Source organism: Syngnathoides biaculeatus, chromosome 9 (assembly GCF_019802595.1).
Source record: "Syngnathoides biaculeatus isolate LvHL_M chromosome 9, ASM1980259v1, whole genome shotgun sequence".
Classification (NCBI taxonomy): Eukaryota; Metazoa; Chordata; class Actinopteri; order Syngnathiformes; family Syngnathidae; genus Syngnathoides; species Syngnathoides biaculeatus.
Window position 1 is genome coordinate 29,561,190 of NC_084648.1, and position 18,215 is coordinate 29,579,404.

Sequence of the window (18,215 nt, forward strand, 5' to 3'; positions counted from 1 at the left end):
AACAGCTAACTTTGGTGCCTTTTCATTGTGAAGTTATCAGGTTCCGTCCACGCCTCTTGATTTTCTCAGGGTGCCCCAGACTGCCACCACATTCCAAAAATCACGCAAGGTCATTTCCAGTCCGCTCCCTTGACCAAGGTACTGACACAAGTTCTGGATTTGGTTCTCCAACTGGTAACCAGGCTCCCACCGACATATTTCACTGCACATTGCACGAGGCAGATAAAGTACCATGATCAAAAAATGTGCTGACTTGGATCCAAAATGGATACAACCTGTAGAAGCCAAAAAAAGCACCTTTTCTTTCTTTTTCTTTTTCTTTATACCCCAAAATATCAAATTCAGCAGCCAAGAGCCTGTTGAAATGATCACAAACAATATCCTACTAAAAATGGCCCAATACACGTCACTGAAAACAACATGAAGTCCAACTTTCCGGGTCAAATTGAGGTCCTTGGGCCCAGATTCATCATTCTTTCTTGCTCAAGAAAAGGGCGCTACCAATCATATATTCACAAATGGAAAAAAAAAGGACTCCTTTGGTTACGACGAAATGGCCAAATGAAAAGGCCGTTTTAAGGTTAAGCAAGTGCCCTTGAGCAATATTCTACCTTTCCACAACCATCCCAGCACAAAGAAACACATTAACCTTGAACTGCAACCTAGTGAAAAAGCTTTAGGGGTTTTTCCCCCTCACACCATTTCAGCATTCAAAATTAGATACAACTCCTGTTGCATCAAACTGCCAAAAATCGCACCCTGTTTGAAGTGACATTTATGCGACAATCCAGGATCCCAGACGTAACAAACCTCTTTGCCTTCATGCCTTAAAAAAGCACCACTGTGATTGGCAATAGACCCATAAAATGTAAAAAGATTAGTTTGTGAAAGTCAGAAAATGCTGAAAAACGGGTTCTAGCTCTTTAAAAGGCAAGAATGCAGATTTGGAACATTTTAGACCTTGTTTACAGACAGTTTAAAATAGAAGCTGACAAATTTATGTTATGTTCTTTTGGTCCATTGTTGGTCAGCACGGTGAGTTAGTGGTTAGCCCATTTGTCTTACAGCTTTGAGGTTCGAATCACAGTTTAAGCCTTCCTGTCTGGAGTCTGCATGTTCTCCCCGTGCTTGCTGCATTTTCGAGAGATACCCCAGCTTCCTCCCACAATCCCAAAACATACATGCTAAGTGAAAACTCTTGTCCATTGGTGTGCACATGTAGTGTGAATTTATTTCATCTTTATGTACTTGGCAATTCCCTGGCGACCATTCCAGGCGACCATAATCCGCCATATAGGAAAGGGATTTGTGGATGGCCCTTTTACATGACAAGAATGTCAGCCATGTGAGTAAAAACACGAATATTAAAAAGAAGTTCTCAAAGTGGACATCTTTTTTCAAATGCTATCATTTTCATTGAAGTGCAAGTACTAAAAGTCACAACTTTTTTTAATCAAGAAAAGAGAAAAGGACATTTTGAATATCTAGCGCATCCATCAATTTTCTCAATGAATGTCAGAAAACAATGCCCAGGTATGCTGCAAGTATACAAAAATACACTTTTGAATAAAAGTGAAGGGATAAGCAGACCGGAGTGTGCAAAACCGGGACAATGTCTTAAGTACATTTGCCTGAACAGTGATTGTCACCTCAGTGTTTTTTAATTCAAAATAATCTTCAAAGTTTAGGGGATTTATTTATCTTTCTTGATGTCAGATCTGATCTGTGTGGCAGAGAAATATGTTAAAATAGTACAGGACATGTATGAGGGCAGCAGAACAATGGTGAGGTGTGCCTTAGGTGTGTCAGAAGAATTTAAGGTGGAGGTGGGACTGCATCAGGGATCAGCTCTGAGCCCCTTCCTGTTTGCAGTAGTGATGAATAGGCTGACAGATGAGGTTAGACTGAAATCCCCGTAGACTATGATGTTCACAGATGATATTGTGATCTGAAGTGAAAGCAGGGAGCATGTGGAGAAACAATTTGAAAGATGGAGGCACACACTGGAAAGGAGTGGAATGAAGATTATCTGAAGTAAAACAGAATATACAGTATGTGCGTGAATGAGGGGGGGGTGAAGCTCCAGGGAGAAGAGATAGCGAGGGTGGACAACTTGAAATAGTTGGGGTCAACAATACAGAGCAATGGAGAGTGTGGTAAATAAGTGAAGAAACGGGTCCAAGCGGGGTGGAACAGTTGGCGGAAGGTGTCTGGTGTTCTATGCGACACAAGAGTATCTGCTAGGGTGAAGGGCAAAGTTTATAAAACAGTGGTGAGGCTGTCACGACCCATCGAGATGGAGGGAGGACCCAAATGCAGGACTGGGGAGAGGCATAGCTAATTCGGGAAAAACTTTTATCGTTCAAAGGTCAGTGATCAGGCAGACAGTCAGGTGCAGCAGCGGTAGTCAGGACGTCGGGCGTAGAGAGCAGGTCCGCGGGCATGCAGGAGTCGGTACACGGGAGATCGATCAAAGAAGGCAGGAGTGTCAAAGGAGTCAGGCTTATGGGGTCGGTCGGAGAACAAGTGGAGGTCGGTACACACGGGAGTGCAAGAACGGGGCATGAGTGCAACGATCTGGCGAAGGACCAGTCGTCACCAGTGTCCTATATACACCAGGGTCAATCAGCCATCATGAGGCGGAGGTCTGCGCCTCCCAATCAGTGCTGCCGCGTGGGAACCCGCACAGCCAGTGCTGGACCGGCAGGACCATGACAGAGGCCGGCCATGATGTACGGATCAGAGACGGTGGCACTGAAGAAACAACGGGAGGCAGAACTGGAGGTAGCAGAAGTGAAGATGTTGAGGTTCTCACTTGGAATGAACAGGTTGGATAGGATTAGAAATGAGCTCATTAGAGGGACAGCCAAAGTTGGATGTTTTGGACACCAGAGGAAGACCAAAGAAAAGGATGCCAGATCTGAACCAACTTTGGCCCATATTGTACCCGAGATGCTTGTGGCATCCAGGGTGGAGTGTCATTTTGGTTTTATTTTTCAAAGTGTTAGCGTTCACTGTTCTTCCATACCTAATCATATATTGATGGACTGAAGCAATTATTTTATATACTGATGCAATAGTTGGAATAGCATTGCTGTGTAGGTAAGAACTAAGCAGCTCCAGGTGGTCAAGAGAAATGTGTCAGAAAATACAAACTGAAGTCAATGTGCCAAAAGTCCTCTTGCATCAAGTCATTTGCATTGTGTAAATTCACAGTATTCTCAACTGTGAAGGTCAGTGCATCGCAGAACTTCACATAACCACAGGGCGAACACGCAGACATAGTAAACCGCATGTCTGCGTGCCACAACAAGCATCAATCAGCCCCAAGTCACTCCGCCCCTTTCTAAAGCAGGACACAGAGTGGTGGCTGCGGTTTGCAAAGTGCTCCAGACTTGAGTGAACATCCCCAGCCTAATTACATGTTTCTTGTGCAAAGCCAAACTCCAAGGAGGTTAAACAAGGAATTGTTTAGTCTTATTTAAAGACAGACCATATATGGGCAGCCAGGAAACTATTACGATCCTCAGAGAGGAAAGAGAGCTTGTCCTCTTTATTTAGGCACTCTACTGTACATTCCTTATTTACACAGACCAATCCCATCGTCCCAATATAAAAACCATACATGGTATGTATGGTTACTTGTTGACAAAACTATATTTTACATAGAATCAGGTCATAAAAAAAGAAATAAAAATAAAAAGGAACACACTGGATTACATAATGTCATTTGGATTTCATCTCATGGCTGTAGAATAATAAAATAGCAGCTACAACAAAGAATTAAAAAAATTACTTAATAAGACTCTAGAAAAGCACAACGTAAAACCACTTTGCCCATTATTGATGAGCATTTGTTATGACACTTTGTACTGGTGGTCCATTACTTCTCATTGGGTCACTTGGTAGGGTACAGTACTGTTTATAAAATGAACGAATGGCACATCAGCAGTGAAGACTCCATCGCAATTCCAATGTTTGAACAGACTTTAGGGCCACTGTAATATGTCGTATTACTTTGTATTACTGCAATTGTTACACTGAAGGGGAAAACTTAGTACTTGTTTGAAATGTACAGTATCTTTTATGAGACCATTTTTTTCTGACATTGTTTTTGCATTGACTTATTCACCTGAAATGCATTAACCAAAATCACATACTGTGTAGTGATAATTTCCCTCAGAATCACCTGAATATGAATAAGATGATATAGTTCATTTTCTGTATGTCACGAACCCACGGATGGACCCAAATGCAAGACTCCAAGATGAGGAGATGATGTTCAGTGGGTTTTATTATAAACGAAAGTTGTGCACGGCAACACAGTCCAAGAAGGCAGGATACAGAACACAAGAAACAATGTCCAATAACGAGGAGTCAACTCAATAGCATAACCAAAAGCGTGACTGGACTATAATGGCCAAGTGGCAGAGTAACCCTGGATGCGGGAAAGCATACTCAACTGGCGAATGCCAGTGACAAAACTCCAACTTAAATACATTGTCTAATCACAGTGCCTCATGTGACACCGCTGTGACCAGCGACAGGTATCAGAGATGAAACCGCTCAGAGCGGTGGCCAGGCCACACTCCTCTTGGCCATGGTCCAGCCTTGCTCATGACAGAACCCCCCCACCCCCTTAAGGAGTGGATCCCAGACGCGACAAAATAAAAACAAAAAGAACAAATAACATGACCAGGGGAAGCTAAGGACAGTTCGCCATCGAAGCAGGAGCGGGGAGCGGCCGCAGGCCAATCACCCTCTGGACAGGAATGTAAGACGGCCAAATACCTGTCCCACCGGCACCGGAACGAAGGGGACCGTTATGTCGCCGTCGCCAGGGCAGGAACGTGCGGCAGCCGATGAGCCGCTGCCAAGGCAGGAACATGGCGCGGCCGACGAGCTGTCGCCTGGACAGGAACGTGGCTCATGTGACACTGTACACACATAATCCATTATATTCATCCACCAATCCATCAATTTTCTGTTATGCTTATCCTCGCTAGGGTTGCTGGCATGCTGGAGCCTGTAACGGCCATCTTTGGCCAAGAGGAGAGGTACACCCTGAAGTGGTTGCCAGCCAATCGCATGGCACATGCATAGAAACAAACAATCATTCACACTCACATTCACAGCTACGGGAAATTTAGACTTTTCACATATGATTTGGGGATGTGGGGGGAAACCTGAGTACCCAGAGAAAACCTACACAGGCACGAGCAGAACATACAAACTCCACGGAGGTAAGGCCAAAATCTGAACCCCAGTTCTCAGAACTGTGAGGCAGATGTGCAAACCAGTCACTCGCCGTGCCACGATCCATTATATCATATTTGTAAATCTCACATTTATATCTAAACGCTACTCTATTAAAATAATAGGTTGATAGGTTAACTGATAACATGTGAGTGTACTGACGGCACCCCTGGGGATGTATTTAAGCCAGCACCTCAAACACTTTGCCTCCTTGTTTGAAATCATGGGAAAATCAAAAGAAATCAGCCAGGAAATCAGAGAAAGAATTGTAGAGCTCCACAAGTCTGCCGCATCCTAGGGTGCAATTTCCAGATGCTTTAGTCTGATATGTGCAAATTACCCCAGAAAAAAAGCGAAAGACATTGTGAAGATGCTGGATGAACCTGGTACGAAAGTGTCAGTATCGACAGTAAAGCAATTCCTGCACCAACATGGGCTGTAAGCCCACTCACCAAGAATGAAGCCATTACTCATAAAGAAACGTAAAAAAAGACATATTACAGTTTGCAAAAAGACTTCATGACAAAGATCCTAACTTCTGGAGAAGTGTGCTGTGGTCAGATAAAGACAAGATACAGTATTTCATGTTAAAACGTATATATATATATATATATATATATATATATATATATATATATATAATATATATATATATATACACTTATATATAATTTTGGGGTAAATATGCACAAATTTGGAATTTGATGCCTGCAACCAGTTCACAAAAAGCTGTAACAGGGGTATGTTGACCACTGTTGTATTGTATTTCCTTTGAACAACACAATAAGCATTTGTGGACTGGGGACACTAATTGTTAAAGCTTTGTTGGTTCAATTCTTTTCAATTGCTTGATGTACAACTTAAGTGCACGCAGTGTCTTTGTCTTCCGTTATTTCATTTTATAATGTGATAATGTGCAGACATTTTCAATGGGACACATGTCTGGAATGCTTTCAGGGCAGTCTAGTACTTTATCATAAGGGTGTGCTGTTGGAACATCGGAAGAATGTGGTCTTGCATTGTCTGGCTGAAATAAGCAGGGACAACGCTGAAAAAGGTGTTGCTTGGACGGCAGCAGATGTTGCTCCAAAACCAATATGTATTTTTTTAACTTTGAGTTGAAAACAATCTGCATGTTCTTTTTCCAATCCAGCGCATTCATGATTTCCAAAAATGATTTGAAATTTGTCAATATGTGCCCTGCGATTGGCTGGGGACCAGTTCAGGGTGTAGTCTGCCTTTCCGCCAAAGTTAGCTGGGATAGCCTCCAGCACTTCCACAACCCCTGTGAGGATAAGCGGCTTGGAAAATGAATGGATGGATGGATGGATGGATGGATGGATGGAGGATGGATGGATGGACTTGTAAGACCCCAGCATACATTTCCACTTTGTGTCAGTCTATCTCAGACCGAGAGAGGTTAGGCCCAGAGAAGGGTTGTGTTTGTGGATGCTTTTGATATCGGGCTTTCACTTTATATGGTGAAGTTTTAACTCAAATTTCTGGACAAAGTGAAGTGTGTGAACTGATTGTTCCTTGGCCTGTGTATAAATGTATTTTGCACAATTTCTATTTTTAATGCAGTCCCACCTGAGTCATCGAAAGGTACGGGCCTTCAATGTTGGTTTTCAATCTTGCCACTTATGTGTGTTGATTCTTGCAATTGCAAATTGAGAAGCATTGTCCTGAAACGGTTGGACTATTTACTAATGGAGTGGTTCACAAACTGGTGAACCTCACCCATTCCTTGCTTGAGCCTTTCCAGGTTGCTCCTTTTATATCCAAACATGACACTCACCCATTTGTCATGATCCTGCCGCTTCAGCACGAGCTGTGCGGCTGCGCTGATTGGGAGGCACACACCTGTGCCTCATGCGGCCTGATCATCCCCCGTATATATAGGACCCGGTGACGATTGGTCCTCGGCCAGTTCGTTGAGCTTTATGTCCCGTTCCAGCACCCTCGTATTCCTGACTGAACCTGTGTGTACCGACCTTCGTCCGTTCTCCGACCAACCTTGTAAGCCTGACTCCTTGACACTTCTGCCTGCATTGTTTCCCCGTGCACCGGACTGCCTGCTCGATCCCCGAACTCTGCATACAATAAACGTGTCTCTTCTTGAACTACCTTGCGTCTTCCGAGTTCCTGCATTTGGGTCCTACCTCTCGTTCCGATGGGACGTGACAGAACGAACTGGCCATCACAGGACCCAGCAGGAAAGACCCGGCGTCGCCGGGACCGATGCAAGGTAGACCGTCTGCCGGAGGACCAAGCCTGCCCAATCCGGGTAGGGTCCCTGATGTCCTCCACTTCCGTGTCTTACGCTCCGCCAGCGAGGTATGAATACGTCCCGAACACGACCCGTCCGGCTCCTCATATTCTTCTGCACTTTTCGGAATATGAGGAGGACCACGATTTGTATGACCGGCTGCCTGAGTACGACTCCGACGAATTTGAATATGAATCTGCTCGTCCGATCTTTCACCCCAGTCAGTTTGCGCCGCCTCCCCGCGTTTCCAGCACCCGAGCGACTTTGCCCGGTAGATCCAAGTACACTAATCGGTACGAGGGAACCCGATTGGCCATCTACCCGCGACCTCCGCGTGGCGGACAGAGGAGACGCCCCGGCCGGGCGCTCCCTGGTGTCTCTCGCTGCGCGGCAACGAAGACACCGTCCTCCCACTCCTCGCCGGCAACGGTGAGACCAGCAGACTCGCAGCTGGTGGCGAAGCCTCAAGCCCAGAGGGAGGAGGAGCCGCCAAACCACGAGGCGTTCTGTCGCGAAATGCGGGCGCAGTTAGAGAGGCAGAGCGCTGAATTGGCGGCTCTCACGGCCCAGGTCCGGCAAGGATTGGCGAACCAGCCGACCTACGCTGACGTCGCAACGGCGACGGACTCGCTGCTGACTCAGGTTCACGTGGCAGTTGGAACTGACCCGCTCCCGAAACCGACTCATCCCCTTGCCAAGTGGACGCCACAGTGGTAACAGACTCGCCACCTCAAGTGCACGTCGCAGTGTTGGCGGTTCCGAGCAGAGCTCACGCGGCAGTTGGAACTGACCCGCTCCCGAGACACGCCCACGTGTCAGTTTCGACTGACTCTCCGCCTACTCAGGTTCACGTTGCCCTGGAAACGGATTCGCCACCGCGCCACGCCCACGTTGCTGTTTCTACGGATGCACTGCAAGCTCACGTGGCAGTGGGGACCGACCCGTTGCTGTCCAGAAGGTGGCGACGTCTCCACAGCCGCTTCTCGTCCGTGCTCTGGAGTGGCAGTGGCGACCGGCCCGCGGACGCTCCACACTCCTGCTCTGTCGGCGACGGGCACGCCCTCACGTTCCTGTCCAGGAGGGGGCGGCGACGGCGCCGCCTTCTCACGTTCCTGTCCAGGAGGGGGCGGCGACGGCGCCGCCTTCTCACGTTCCTGTCCAGGAGGGGGCGGCGACGGCGCCGCCTTCTCACGTTCCTGTCCAGGAGGGGGCGGCGACGGCGCCGCCTTCTCACGTTCCTGTCCAGGAGGGGGCGGCGACGGCGCCGCCTTCTCACGTTCCTGTCCAGGAGGGGGCGGCGACGGCGCCGCCTTCTCACGTTCCTGTCCAGGAGGGGGCGGCGACGGCGCCGCCTTCTCACGTTCCTGTCCAGGAGGGGGCGGCGACGGCGCCGCCTTCTCACGTTCCTGTCCAGGAGGGGGCGGCGACGGCGCCGCCTTCTCACGTTCCTGTCCAGGAGGGGGCGGCGACGGCGCCGCCTTCTCACGTTCCTGTCCAGGAGGGGGCGGCGACGGCGCCGCCTTCTCAAGTTGCTGACCAGGAGTGGGCGGCGACGGCGCCGCCTTCTCAAGTTGCTGTCCAGGAGGGGGCGGCGACGGCGCCGCCTTCTCAAGTTGCTGTCCAGGAGGGGGCGGCGACGGCGCCGCCTTCTCAAGTTGCTGTCCAGGAGGGGGCGGCGACGGCGCCGCCTTCTCAAGTTGCTGTCCAGGAGGGGGCGGCGACGGCGCCGCCTTCTCAAGTTGCTGTCCAGGAGGGGGCGGCGACGGCGCCGCCTTCTCAAGTTGCTGTCCAGGAGGGGGCGGCGACGGCGCCGCCTTCTCAAGTTGCTGTCCAGGAGGGGGCGGCGACGGCGCCGCCTTCTCAAGTTGCTGTCCAGGAGGGGGCGGCGACGGCGCCGCCTTCTCAAGTTGCTGTCCAGGAGGGGGCGGCGATGGCGCCGCCTTCTCAAGTTGCTGTCCAGGAGGGGGCGGCGATGGCGCCGCTTTCTCTCGTTGCTGTCCAGGAGGGGGGGGTACTGGCGCCGCCTTCTCTCGTTCCTGTCCAGGGGAGTTCTGTGGAGCCACCCAGGAGCTGGAGAGACTTCGGGGTGGCGGTCATGGCTCTGGTCCTGCTCTCCATCATCTTCTTCGCTCCTGAGTTCGCCCAGCTGCTTCAGGACCTGGCCTCGTTGGCGACCAATCCCTGGTCGTCTTGCAACGACGGCGTGGGAGGTTCTCGTCTGGAGCAGTGGCCTGCCTCGTTCTGGTTCCTGCCTCGCCGTTTGGTTGCTCACTGAGGTCGTCCGCCCGAATCGCCCCGTGGGGACCCTGGTGCTTGGCGTCCGGGTCGTCCTCCTGACCTGTCCGCCCGGACGCCTCGTGTTTGGTGGCCTGGATGGCCACCAGTCTGGGGTTCGGGGGGGGGGGGGGCGTGCCCTCCTCCGGATCCCCTTCCGCCCACCCCTGCCTGTGTTAATTAGTGTCTGTTTTTTTTCGTTTAGGCACGTCTGGGAGCCGTGCCTTTGAGGGGGGGGGTACTGTCATGATCCTGTCGCTTCAGCACGAGCTGTGCGGCTGCGCTGATTGTGAGGCACACACCTGTGCCTGATGCGGCCTGATCATCCCCCGTGTATATATAGGACCCGGTGACGACTGGTCCTCGGCTAGTTCGTTGAGCTTTATGTCCCGTTCCAACACCCTCGTATTCCTGACTGAACCTGTGTGTACCGACCTTCGTCCGTTCTCCGACCAACCTTGTAAGCCTGACTCCTTGACACTTCTGCCTGCATTGTTTCCCCGTGCACCGGACTGCCTGCTCGATCCCCGAACTCTGCATACAATAAACGTGTCTCTTCTTGAACTACCTTGCGTCTTCCGAGTTCCTGCATTTGGGTCCTACCTCTCGTTCTGATGGGACGTGACACCATTTCCAAATAACCTGTTCGCCAGTGAAATGTTCCAAATGTATTCTTTGAACATTTCTCAACTTTCTTAGTCTTTTGTTGCCCTCATATTTGTTTTTTTTGTTTTGTTTGTTTTTTTGGACTGTGTTGTAGCCATCAAATATGAAATGAGAGAATATTTGAGAACAACACATCAGCATTCACCAGCTTGAATATTAAATATCTCATCTTGTAGTATATTGAATTGAATGCAAGTTGAAAAGAATTTGCAACTCATTGTACCTTCAAGGTGTCTTTCTGTCAGGACCAATTTTTGCTCTCTGCATCTGGACTACAAAAAATGTACTTGCTGACATAATGTTGCTTTTTATTTTATGACACTTGGTTTGAAGTGTAATAAGTGGGTTTGAATTTTATTTCAAAGCAATAGTGTGTCTGTACGTATGTGGATATATTTATTTATTTATTTATTTATATGTGTGTGTGTGTGTGTATGCACTGTGCATGCGTGTTTGTGGTGTCTGTTTGTGGTTTGTGTGTGTAATCATCTCCATCCCGCCAAAATGTGTTTTTGAGCTCGCTTGCTGGCACAAATACACCTTGGCGTGTCCACAAAGGAGAAATCCGGAAGGAAGTGATGTAACTAAAAAACAATTTGGTTTGCATATATACAGTAGCTGTTGGGGTTTCCTGCAGCATGTCCCAACCACCCGCTTGCAGCTCAGAATCGGCGTTGGCTTCTTCTCCAGCTCTCTGTCACATATAAACTGAAGACTGACAGCTTCTCTCTCACTTCAGTGTTTGACTGATAAAGAAGATTTCATCGATCAAGCTTTGACTGCTTCCATTCAGGTAATATTATTTAAATATCTACTTTGCATATTTTCAGGTTTGTTTTTAGGTTTTTTTTTTTTTCATTTTGTCATGTATTTCTAGATTTACACGTAAACTGATTTCATGTATATTGCTCTCCAATAATAATTTTATCTAATCAGGATTATATTGACTGACATTTGTGGAGTCTTTGGTGTCTCTGTGTGAATAACAAGTATGATACAACTTTGTAGTAATGTGAATTATATTTCAATTACAGAATGAGGGTCATTGCACTAACACTCTGCCTTACTGCGGCTGTATTTGCCAAACCTGTGAGTACACATTTTCAAAAAATAAGAGAAATGATTTACTTCCTACTCTTACAATTTTTGGCTTGTTATCATTTTAAAAAATAATTAGTTGGTGTTTTTGTTTTTTGGCAGATTTTATTTAATAGTGTGGGAGAATCAAGTGAATCAAGTGAATCCGTGAGTAATTTTAATCTTTCCATTTTAAAAAATTTATTTAATATTGGAAATACAGCATCTCATTTGAATAACGGGGCAGTGATTACATAGTCTGCACTCTGCATCTGCAGGTTATAGCAACAAAAATTTAAAGAACGCAATAGATTATTATGTCGGCGAGGAGTATCATTAAATGTTTCTTTCTCTCTCCATGACTTTCTTTCAGTCTCAAACTGGAGGTTCATATGATATACAATCCTATCAACATTCCCCCCACCACCAGCAGGTAATCGACTCAACACGTGCCTTAAATATTATTTAATATTGTACTTAGCAGGCTGCCATTTAAGGGCATTATTGAAAATTTTGTTTTTAATCTTTTTTTGATGGATTTCAGAACTCTGGGGGGGGAATCACAATTTTCTGAATAGCTGACAGCAATGTACCCTATAAGACAACAATAAGACAACAGTAATTATTTTAATGTTGAAGAGCGTCAATAAAGGTTGATTCTTTCTCCCCAGCCTCAGAATGGAGGTTCCTATGATCCACAATCCCATCAACATTACCCTGACCAGTACCATCAGCAGGTAAATCAATATATTTTTAAATTGGGATTTTCTGATGTTGTTTTTAGACATTTTCACATTTCCTTTTGTTTTTTATTTCAGAGCTCTGAAGAAAATCGCCAGCATCAAGTAAGTATTTTTGTCAAAAGCCTACGGCAATTAACCTTCAATGGATGCACCAAATGCCTGAAAGCTATCATTAAACTTCTCTGTTCATTTCTTTCAGTCTCAAACTGGAGATTCCTATGATCCACAATCCGATCAACATTACCCCTACCAGTACCCCCAGCAGGTAGTTTACTCAACATAATGTGAATGTTTGGATTTACCATGTAGTTAACAGTAATCAACCTTAAAAGAATGTAACAGTGTAATCACATTGATGGGGATGTCAAAGAATATTATTCACTGTTTCTCTCTGTTCATTTATTTTAGTCTCAAACTGGAGGCTCAGATGATCAACAGTCTTACCAGCGGTACTTGTACCACTACTACCAGCAGGTAATTTACTCAACAAGTAACTTATGAACTGTAAATCCAGTGAAGAAAATATGTATTTGAACACCCAGCTGTATTGCAAGTTCTCACACGTAGAAATCTGGGAGGGGTCTGAAATTTTCATCATTGGTGCATGTCCACTGTGAGAGAGATAATGTAAAAAAAAAAAATCCAGAAATCACAATGCATGATATTTTAATGATTTATTTGTGTGGTACAGCTGCAAATAAGTATTTGAACACCTGAGAAAACCAATGTTAATATTTGGTACCGTAGGCTTTGTTTGAAATTGTTGGCAATTTGTTTACAGCGGTCAAACATTTCCTGTAGTTGTTCACTAGGTTTGCACACACTGCAGGAGGAATTTTGGCCCACTCCTCCACACAGATCTTCTCTAGATCAGACAGGTTTCTGGGCTGTTGCTGAGAAACACTGAGTTTCAGCTCCCTCCAAAGATTTTCTATCGGGATTAGGTCTGGAGACTGGCTAGGCCATGCCAGAACCTTGATATGCTTTTTACGGAGCCACTCCTTGGTGTTCCTGGCTGTGTGCTTCGGGTCATTGTCATGTTGAAAGACCCAGCTACGACCCATCTTCAATGCACTGACTGAGGGAAAGAGGTTGTTCCCCAAAATCTCACAATACATCATACTCTCCTTAATACAGTGCAGTTGTCTTGTCCCATGTGCAGAAAAACTCCCCCAAAACATGATACTACCACCACAATGCTTCACAGTCGCGATGGTGTTCTTGAGATGGAACTCATCATTCGTCTTTCTCCAAACACGGTTAGTGGAATTATGACAAAAAAGTTCAATTTAGTCTCATCTGACCACAAACCTTTCTCCCATGACTCCTCTGCATCATCCAAATGGTCACTGGCAAAATTAATACGGGCCTTGACATGTGCTGGTTTAAGCAAGGGGAACCTTCCGTGCCATACATGATTTTAAACCATGACATTACCAACAGTCACCTTGGAAACAGTGGGCCCAGCTCTTTTCAGGTCATTGATCAAGTCCTGTCGTGTAGTCCTGGCTGATTCCTTACCTTTTTAAGGATAACTGAGACCCCATGAGGCGATATCTTGCATGGGGCTCCATTCTGATTGAGATTGACCGTCATGTTTAGCTTCTTCCATTTTCTAATGATCGCTCCAACAATGGACCTTTTTTCAAGCTGCTTGGCAATTTCTCCGTAGCCCTTTCCAGCCATATGGAGTTGTACAATTTTGTCTCTGGTGTCTTTGGACAGCTCTTTGGTCTTGGCCATGTTACAAGTTTGAGTCTTACTGATTGTATGGGGTGGAGAGGTGTCTTTATGCAGCTAATGACCTCATACTGATACATCTGATTCAGGATAATACATGGAGTGGAGGTGGACCTTTAAAGGCGGACTAACAGGTCTTTGAGGGTCAGAATTCTAGCTGATAGACAGGTGTTCAAATACTTATTTGCAGCTGTATCACATAAATCATTAAAAAAAGCATACATTGTGATTTCTGGATTTTTCTTTTTAGATTATCTCTCTCACGATGGACATGCACCTACGTTGAAAAATTTCAGACCCCTCCATAATTTCTAAGTGGGAGAACTTGCAATGTAGCACGATGTTCAAATACTTATTTTCTTAACTGTAACTGCTGTTGAAGGCACAGTTGAGATTCTTTTGATCTTTTCTAGACTTTTGATAAAGCGCATGCCAATAAATTGTTGATGTTGGAGTATCATTAAAAGTCTCTCTGTAAAATTCTGTCAGGCTCAGAGTGGAGGCTACTACGATTCACAATCCTACCAGCAATACCTACAACAGTACCAACAGGTGATTTATTCCACATGTGACTTAATTACAATTTTCTATATTGAAGGCATCATTTTGAGATGGTTTCTTTTCATTTCATCTTGGATTATTCAGCACACATACAGCAAAAAAAATCCCCTCAGATCTGTTTTTAAGTGTGATTCTGCTTTAGCTTCTTCTTCTTTTTCTTTTGGCTTGTTCCATTAGGGGTCTTTTTCCATTTAAGCCTGTCTCATGCATCCTCCTCTTCAACACCCACTGTCCTCATGTCCTCCTTCACAACATCCATCAACCTTTTCTTTGGTCTTCCTCTCGCTCTTTTGCCTGGCAGCTCCATCCTCAGCACCCTTCTACCAACATACTCACTCTCTCGCCTCTGAACATGTCCAAACTATCGAAGTGTGCTCTCTCTCACCTTGTTTGCAAAACATCCAACTTTGGCTGTCCCTCTAATAAGGTCATTTTTTATCCTATCCTATTCTGCTTTCGCTAAAATGTCATTTTCTGTAATGATTTGGGTTGTTTTGTTCATACTAAGACTCAGAATCACTGGAAAATAAATTATACATTCGATATTCTGACTTCATTTTTACTTAGCTTTGGATGTATGGACTATTATAATTGCTATTGCTACCATTATACATTGCATTTCCCGTCATACTTTTTGTCTGTGTATAGCTATAGGTGATTTATTTTATGAGAGACTGTACATGCAAAAGGGCCTTGTTTTAAAATGTAATATAAAGCAGTAATAATGGGAGGAACACAATGCTATGTTTCACAAAATATTGTGGATTAAGGATAAAACTGATTTGCGTTTCTGGATAAGGCCAGCAATGCACTTTGTCACCTTTAAAATGTATTGATTTACTAGGTTCAGTGTTGTTATGATGTTAGTTCCTTTTTTTAAATAATCCACTTTGCAGACAGCACAGTGGTTGACTAATTTGCACCTCTGCCTCAGTTTTGAGGTTCAAGGTTCAAATCTCAGTAGTTCGCCAGCTCTTTCTGTCATTGAAAAAATATGTGTTGGATTCATTCAGGTCTCTAAATTGTCTATAAGTTTGAATGTGAGTGTGAATAGTTGTTTAAGTGCCCTGCCATTAGCTGGTGACAAGTCCAGGGTGTAGCCCGTCACTCGCCCAAAGTCTGCCAGGATAGACTGCAGTTTAACCCAAACTCTTACAAGAGTATAGAAAATGGATGGATGGAGATGGCTCCAAACTGCCTCCTACACAGGCCACAAGTCGGCATGCAAGCCACAAGATGGTATACTGAAATTAAACCTGCTGCGTAAAAATGGTTCAAGTAACACAACAACTTATTTTGTTTCTCTGCTTCAGAGATGGGATCCATCTTTTGCAAGTACTGACAACCAAGTTGGAAGTCAGTTAGTGCCACATGCGACCGACATCAGTGACACCACCAGCGAAGAAGGGGACACAGGCAGCATCACTGGTGACACAACTGACACTGTTGACAACGATGAGAACGGAAGTAGTGTGAGCACCAAGAGCAGTAACTTCAGTGAGGCCACCAATAGTGACAGCAACGAGTCCAATGAGAACACCAGTAATGGGTCAAGTCCAACCGATAACAAAAGTTACAACGTCAAGAGCCCATTGGTAAATCAAGTTATTTACAGAAGTGGGAGCAATGGTGGGGAAACTGGTGAAATCATCAATGGTGGTGACAGTACCAGCAGTGAAAGCAGTGAAAGCAGTAAGGCCGGCAACAACACTAGTACTGAAAGCAATGAAACAAGTACTCGTGACACAAATCATGAAAGCAATGAGTCGGACAACAGCAATGATGTGATTGACAGCAGTGAGAGCTCCAGTGTAGAAACTATCCAGACCAGCATGAGCAGTGATATCACCAGTGACGACCCCAATGAAAGTGTTATAAGCAGCAGTGAAAGTAGTGAGACCAGTAAGGCCAACAACAGCACCAGCAGTGAAAGCAGTGAAACAAGTGTCACTCATGACAGTACAAGTCAAGAAAGTACCAATCCAGACAACAGCAGCGAGAGTGCCAGTGACGAGAGCACTGAGTCGAGTCAGGCCAGCAACAGTCCCAGTAGTGAAATGGATCAGACGGTTAAAGTCAGTGACGTTAGCTATACCCTCAATAGCTCACAGGTAAGTGATGTGCTTAACAGCAGCGAGAGCAATGAGAGCACCAGTCAAGAAACCACTGTGACTACTGACATCAGTGACATTAGTCAGGCAAGTGACAACAGCGAATCCAATGAGAGCACTAGTACTGATAGCAATGGGTCAAGTAAAACCAATGAAAAAAGTTCTACCATCAAAGCACGATTGGTTAATAAAGTTATTTACAAAAGTGGAGATAATGGTGAGGTAGCTGGTCAGACCAACGAGGGTAATGATAGAACCAGTAATGAAAGCAGTCAAACAAGTGAGACTCAAGACAGCACAAGTCATGAACGCAACGAGGCAGACAAGAACAGTCATAGTGCCAGTGATGAGACCAAACAGTCCAGTAAGACCATTAACAAGCCCAGCAATGAAACCCATGAGGAAGTTAAGGACGGTGAAGTAAGCTATGCCATTAAGGGCTCACTAGTAAGTGAGGTGATTGACAGCAGTGAGAGCACCAGTGAAGAAACCGTTCAGACCAGCATGTCCAGTGATATTACCGCTGATGACACCAGTGAATCCAGTGAGACTAGCACTCATGAGGGCAGTGGATCCAGTGACGTTACAACTTATGTAAAGAGTGGAACCACTCGGGCCAGCGACATCACCGGGCATAAAAGCAATGAATCCAGTGACACCAAAAGTCAAGCAAGCAGTGAATCCAGCGACTCCACCAGTCAGGAAAGCAGTGACTCCAGTGACACCACGAAGGAACATGACTCCACTAGTAATGAAAGCAATGAAACCAGCAAGGCCAGCGACAGCACCAGCAATGAGAGCAGTGAAACCAGTAAGGCCAATGACAACAACAGTCACGAAAGCAGTGAGGTACACCAAAGCAAGGCCGGAGACTGTAAAGACGGGAATGAGAGCTGTGAGAGCGAGGAGTATTTCTTCCAGGACATAGGCGACGACGGCCACTACTCAGTGGACCATCTCATGGTGACAGATGAAAACGACATGGACCTCCGTCTCCGGAGAAGATGACCTCACCTAAAACACGTGTCCCATGTTAACTTCAAGATTACTGAAGCTCTCCGAAGGTTTTAGGTGTAACATAAGCTATTTTTTTTTTCTACTCCTGAATGTTATTCGCATTACATTACTGTGTGTGTTTACAGAAATAATTTGTACTTGTTTTCACATAGAGAGTATATCCATACAGTTTTCTGAATTTTGTGTATGTTTTATGAAAATAAAACTTTAATTTTTATTGCCCTGTCTCATCCTTAAACGCAAAGTGTCATGCTAATTGTCAGTCAAACATTCAAATTCTTCTCCTTTTCCTTTCGGCTTATCCTGTTAGGGGTCGCCACAGCGTGTCTTCTTTTTCCATTTTAGCCTATCTCCTACATCTTCCTCTCTAACACCAACTGCCTTCATGTCTTCCCTCACAATATCCATCAACCTTCTCTTTGGTCTTCCTCTCACTCTTTTGCCTGGCAGCTCCATCCTCAGCACCCTTCGACCAATATACTCACTCTCCCGCCTCTGGAC

At 45.6% G+C, this 18,215-nt stretch overlaps 2 protein-coding genes across 5 annotated transcripts in view; both read left to right on the forward strand.

Moving 5' to 3' along the window:
- LOC133506693 (uncharacterized) overlaps positions 1-8,676 on the forward strand; it is a 102,833-nt gene extending 94,157 nt beyond the window's left edge. The window contains exon 2 of the mRNA XM_061831074.1: positions 7,444-8,676. Coding sequence (XP_061687058.1) covers positions 7,556-8,242 — 687 coding nt within the window. The 5' untranslated portion in view covers positions 7,444-7,555 and the 3' untranslated portion in view covers positions 8,243-8,676. The remainder of the gene's footprint in view (positions 1-7,443) is intronic.
- On the forward strand, positions 7,195-17,931 carry LOC133506692 (dentin sialophosphoprotein-like). Of its 4 annotated transcripts, none has more exons than XM_061831071.1 (11): positions 7,195-7,275; positions 11,081-11,258; positions 11,500-11,554; positions 11,666-11,710; positions 11,916-11,975; positions 12,214-12,279; positions 12,361-12,387; positions 12,485-12,550; positions 12,694-12,759; positions 14,515-14,577; positions 15,900-17,931. In XM_061831071.1, the coding sequence occupies exons 3-11, from the start codon at positions 11,501-11,503 to the stop codon at positions 17,703-17,705; spliced, it is 2,253 nt and encodes a 750-aa protein (XP_061687055.1). In that variant the 5' UTR covers positions 7,195-7,275; positions 11,081-11,258; position 11,500; the 3' UTR covers positions 17,706-17,931. The 4 variants fall into 4 exon arrangements, with proteins under 4 accessions (XP_061687055.1, XP_061687056.1, XP_061687053.1 ...); XM_061831072.1 differs by having other exon boundaries at positions 7,202-7,275; positions 11,205-11,258; XM_061831069.1 differs by lacking the exon at positions 7,195-7,275 and adding an exon at positions 9,507-10,259.
- Positions 17,932-18,215: the final 284 nt, after the last annotated feature.